The 4,827-nt window shown below is 62.5% G+C and overlaps 1 protein-coding gene across 2 annotated transcripts in view; it reads left to right on the top strand.

Annotated features, from left to right (window-relative positions):
- The window catches only part of LOC106890941 (matrix metalloproteinase-15-like), an 11,545-nt gene extending 6,724 nt beyond the window's left edge, over window positions 1–4,821 (top strand). The window contains exons 9-17 of one of the 2 annotated variants that reach the window (XM_014947085.1): window positions 1,045–1,193; window positions 1,437–1,559; window positions 1,669–1,976; window positions 2,181–2,342; window positions 2,462–2,685; window positions 2,829–2,967; window positions 3,199–3,349; window positions 3,461–3,576; window positions 3,836–4,821. In XM_014947085.1, the coding sequence (XP_014802571.1) occupies window positions 1,045–1,193; window positions 1,437–1,559; window positions 1,669–1,976; window positions 2,181–2,342; window positions 2,462–2,685; window positions 2,829–2,967; window positions 3,199–3,349; window positions 3,461–3,576; window positions 3,836–4,287 (1,824 nt within the window). In that variant the 3' untranslated portion in view covers window positions 4,288–4,821. The remainder of the gene's footprint in view (window positions 1–1,044; window positions 1,194–1,436; window positions 1,560–1,668; window positions 1,977–2,180; window positions 2,343–2,461; window positions 2,686–2,828; window positions 2,968–3,198; window positions 3,350–3,460; window positions 3,577–3,835) is intronic. The other variant, XM_014947092.1, reaches the window with a different exon arrangement.
- Window positions 4,822–4,827: the final 6 nt, after the last annotated feature.

Genomic DNA, 4,827 nt, shown 5'->3' with positions numbered 1-4,827 from the left:
GGGGGGGGGGGGGGGAGCTCCCCCGGGACGCCCTCCCGCTTCTCCTGCCTGCACCTGCGGCCGCCGGGCAGACGGCGCTGGCAGGCGCAGGTGCAGGCGGGGATGTTCGGGGGGGAGTTCGAAGCGGGGACCCGGGGCTCCCCCGGGGGCGACGGGCAGCGGCTGGCGGGAGAGAGGAAGCGCTTTGTGGCCGTGCGGGGCCGCGGCGGGGGAGGGGGTGAAAGGGCCTTTGATAAAGTCTCTGCTCCGCCGCCCTGCCTGGCGGTGGTGGAGGGGGATAAAAGATAAAATGTTTCCCAATTAGGACATTACATGGGGGATTTTTTTGGGGGGTGAAAGAATTGGTAAAAGGGGAGGGGAAATTGGGAAGTAGAGGGGAAAAAAAAAAAGGGGAAATAGGGAAAAGAATTGGGAAAAGGGAAAAAAAATGGAAAATGAAAAGAGAAAAGAAATAGAAAAATAAAATTAAAAGGGATAAAAAAAATTCCAGCAATTAAAAGTAATGATAAAAATTGAAAGTAATTAGTAAAGACAAGAGGAGGTGGAGGCTGGTGCAGGAAGGAAGAGCCCCGGCGCGCCCCGGCAGCCCCCTCCCCCCCCCCCAGCCGCCCTGCGGGACAGAAAACCCTTTGTGGGTGGGGGCCGGGGCGGGGGGGTCCTGGGCTGCTGGTGGGGGTTGGCCTGGCCCCACGTCCCTCTGCAGCTCCTGTGAAACTCCTCTGGAGGAGGGCAGTGGGGGGGGGACAGTCAGCCAGCCAGCCAGCAGGCTGGCCCCCTGCCAGCCGCCTTCTCCCCCAGGGTCAGGGTGGCCCCCAGCCCCGTATCTGAGGATCCCCCCCACTTTGTGGGGCAGGTCTGGGGCTCCGTTCCCTGCCCACGTGCTCCAGCTTGCCCTGGGTGCGGCGTTTCCCACCCCCCCCGGCAGCTGGCAGGGACACCCCACCGGGAGGGATGCGGCCGGATCCTGCAGCTGTCTCCCCGGGGAGCTCCAGCTCCTTTTCCCCTCCGCCGCTGCTGCCTCACGCCCTGCTCTCCCCGGTGCAGGCATGGCTGCGGCTCTACGGCTACCTGCCACAGCCCAGCCCGCAGATGTCCACCATGCACTCGGCTCAGACCTTCTCCTCTGCCCTCGCCGAGATGCAGAAGTTTTACGGCATCACCGTCACCGGCATCCTGGACGAGGAGACGAAGGCGTGAGTTTCTCCGCGTCCTCTTGCTCTAGCAGAATGCAGCTCCAGCTCTTGGGCTTTGCCTGCCAGCCCCAGAGCTCTGCCTGTACCTGGAAACGTGGGCACTGTCTCCCATGGGAGCTGTGTCTCCCTCTTTGGGGGCTGCACCCCCTGCAGCCAGGACACCTCCCTCGCCATCCGCGACTGCTCTAACTCGGGAACCTTGGCTGCAGTCGGCTGAGCCCTGGCTCCATGCCCTCCCGGCAGGTGGATGAAACGTCCCCGCTGCGGGGTCCCAGACCAGTTTGGGGCACGGATGAAGTCCAATATGCGGCGGAAGCGGTACGCGCTGATGGGGCGGCGCTGGAGCCAGAGCCATCTCACCTTCAGGTACCCACCACCTCCGGGGCTTCCCACCCCCTGGCCCATGGAGAGCCATGGACCCCCTTGGGGAGCGAGCACTGTCCCAGGCCATCCCCAGCAAGCTCTGTACCCCCAGCATCCAAAACTACACAGAGAAGCTGGGTCGGTACCACTCATATGAGGCTGTCCGCCGAGCTTTCCGGGTGTGGGAGGAAGCCACACCGCTGGCTTTCCGGGAGGTGGCCTACGAGGACATCCGGCAGAAGCGGAAGAAGGAGGCCGACATCATGGTGCTCTTTGCCTCTGGCTTCCACGGAGACAGCTCCCCCTTTGATGGTGTCGGGGGCTTTTTGGCTCATGCCTATTTTCCTGGCCCTGGAATGGGGGGAGACACGCATTTCGACTCAGATGAGCCCTGGACGCTGGAGAACACGGATGTGTCTGGTGAGTTGAGGGCCAAGGAGGTGGTGAAGGCAACCAGTGGAGCTTCTGGGTTTGAGGGCAGGGGGATGCACTGGTGCGGGCAGGGGTGGCAGGGAGAGCAGCTCCGCCATGGGTGATGCAGGCAGCTCCCACCAGAGCACCCTCATCGCAGGGTGCTGGAGCCAAGGACCTACCCTGTCTTGCTGATGTTGCCTCTTTCTACAGGGAACAACCTTTTCTTGGTGGCTGTTCATGAACTGGGGCACTCGCTGGGCTTGGAGCACTCCAGTAACCCCAGCGCTATCATGGCCCCCTTCTACCAGTGGATGGACACCGAGAACTTCCAGCTGCCCGAGGATGACCTCAAGGGCATCCAGCAGCTGTACGGTGAGGAGCCGGGTTAGGGATCAACCCAGAGGTGTGATGCTGTGCATGTGTGTGGGGAAACTGAGGCATGGGTGCTGCTGGTCTGCATCACCCCATCCCTTCTCACCCTCCCAATCCAGGTACCGCAGACGGGCACCCTCAGCCTACCAAGCCTTTGCCCACTGTGACACCTCGGAGACGTGGCAGGCCAGACCAGAGACCCCCTAAACCACCCTCCCCAGGGAAACCGGAGCGACCCCCCAAACCTGGCAGCCCACACCGACCTGACCAGTATGGCCCTGACATCTGCGACGGCAACTTTGACACAGTGGCGGTGCTGCGTGGGGAGATGTTTGTGTTCAAGGTACCTGCTGGGACCCCCTCCTGCCCATTCCCTGGGGATGTGGTGGGTCCCTGGGTGGAAAGACCCTCTGGCGAGATGTCTGGCACTGGGACTGTGTCCCTGTGTCCCCCCCATCCTCTGCCAACCCCCCCGTTTCCCACCAGGGCCAGTGGTTCTGGAGGGTCCGGCACAACCGGGTGCTGGACAACTACCCCATGCCCATCGGGCACTTCTGGCGGGGCCTCCCCGGGGACATCGATGCTGCCTATGAGAGGCACGACGGGAGGTTTGTCTTCTTTAAAGGTGAGCAGCAAAGCTGGGTGGGAGGGCTGAGGTGGAGGGGGAACCCCCCCCCAAGCTGCCGAGAGCTGGTTGGCTTCATCCCATCCTGATCCCCCTCCCCAGCTGGAGCCGCTGCCTGACTCCAAAGGGACAAGGTGGCCACAGGCATCATACCCCAATCCCTACCCACAGGTGTCCCTGCCACAGCAGCTGGGGCATGGCCACCTCACCCCCTTTTCTGTCCCCCTCCAGGTGACCGGTACTGGCTCTTCCGAGAAGCCAACCTGGAGCCCGGGTACCCACAGCCCCTGGTCACCTATGGGCAGGGCATCCCCTACGACAGCATCGACACAGCTGTCTGGTGGGAACCCACGGGGCACACCTTCTTCTTCCGTGGGGACAGGTAAGTGGCTCTGGGGTCCTCCTCCCTGCTCTGCCACCTCCTGGCCCATGGCAGGGGTGGGCTTGGCGAGCGGCAATGACCCCCATGTTCCTCACTGCCTCCCTCCCCCAGATACTGGCGCTTTAATGAAGACACCCGCTCGGTGGACCCCGGCTACCCGAAGCCTATCTCTGTCTGGGCAGGCATCCCTCCCTCACCCAAGGGTGCCTTCCTCAGCCAAGATGCCTGTAAGTAGAGGAAGAGAAGAGGGATGGGCAGGAGGGGGGGACCAGAGGGGATGGGGTCATCCCTCTGGTGGCGTAGCCACATGGGCTGGAGGCCAGGAGGGTGCTCAGGAGTCAGCATTGAAGCCCTTTTGAAGGATTTCACTAGTCCTGGAGCAAACCCTGCTGTCCTCAGTGCCTGCAGGGATTCCCAGGTTGTGGGGTGCCCTGCACCTGCCCGCTTATCCCTCACCTCCATCTTCTTCTTCCCCCCCCCCCCCAGCTTCCACCTACTTCTACAGAGGCACAAAGTACTGGAAATTTGACAATGAGCGGCTCAAGACAGAGCCAGGTTATCCCAAATCCATCCTACGGGACTTCATGGGCTGTTACACGGAGCTGGTCCCTGACCCTCATCCCCACTGGCCGGATGGGGACCAACCCCCCTTCAGCCCTGATGGGAATGGGCGGGCTGACAGCGAGGAGGAGGAAGAGGAGGAAGAGGAGGAAGATGAGGAGGATTACAGCGAGGGAGGCCACCAACCGGGTGGGGACGTGGATGTGGTGGTGCAGATCGATGAGTACACGCGCACCATGAGTGTCGTCATGGTGCTGGTGCTGCTGGTGCTGCTGCTCTGCATCCTTGGCCTCATCTACGTCATTGTCCAGATGCAGAAGAAGGGCACGCCCCGAATGCTCCTGTACTGCAAGCGCTCCTTGCAGGAGTGGGTCTGACCCTGGCTCCCTCCCCAACCCACCCCCACCACCATGGTGCTAACGATGAACCTGACCTCCCCCTCCCCTGTCCTTCCCCACTGCCTCGGCCCCTCTTGCCCCATTGTTGCTTGATGCCCCCAGCCCCCCCCAGAGCAGCTGGGCTGGGACCAGGGGATGGTTACAGTAGGCTGGAGGGCATCCAGGTCCTGCCTGCTCCCCCACAGCTGTGACCCTCAGGTTGCCACGCATCGTGTTGCACCTGCCTCTGCCATGGGGTCCCAGCAGGGTCCCTTCCTGCCCCCCGAACCTGCCGTGGCTTTGCCTGCATCACGTGGGGCGGTGAGCGGGTTGGGGGCTGCTCATAAGTGCCATGAGCTGGCAGGTCTCAGGTGCCAGCACCTGCAACGACAGGGAAGTGCGAGGGGAAGGGAGGGCCAAGCTCCCGGCCATGTTTCTGGTTGAACCACAGGGATACAGGGATGTGGTGCCTAAAGATAGCACGAGGGAGGAGACACCACCTTTGCAACATCACCACTACCACCCCACCACCACACCCCC

Source organism: Calidris pugnax, unplaced genomic scaffold (genome assembly GCF_001431845.1).
Source record: "Calidris pugnax isolate Ruff unplaced genomic scaffold, ASM143184v1 scaffold30, whole genome shotgun sequence".
Classification (NCBI taxonomy): Eukaryota; Metazoa; Chordata; class Aves; order Charadriiformes; family Scolopacidae; genus Calidris; species Calidris pugnax.
This window is presented reverse-complemented; position numbering and strand designations above follow the sequence as displayed.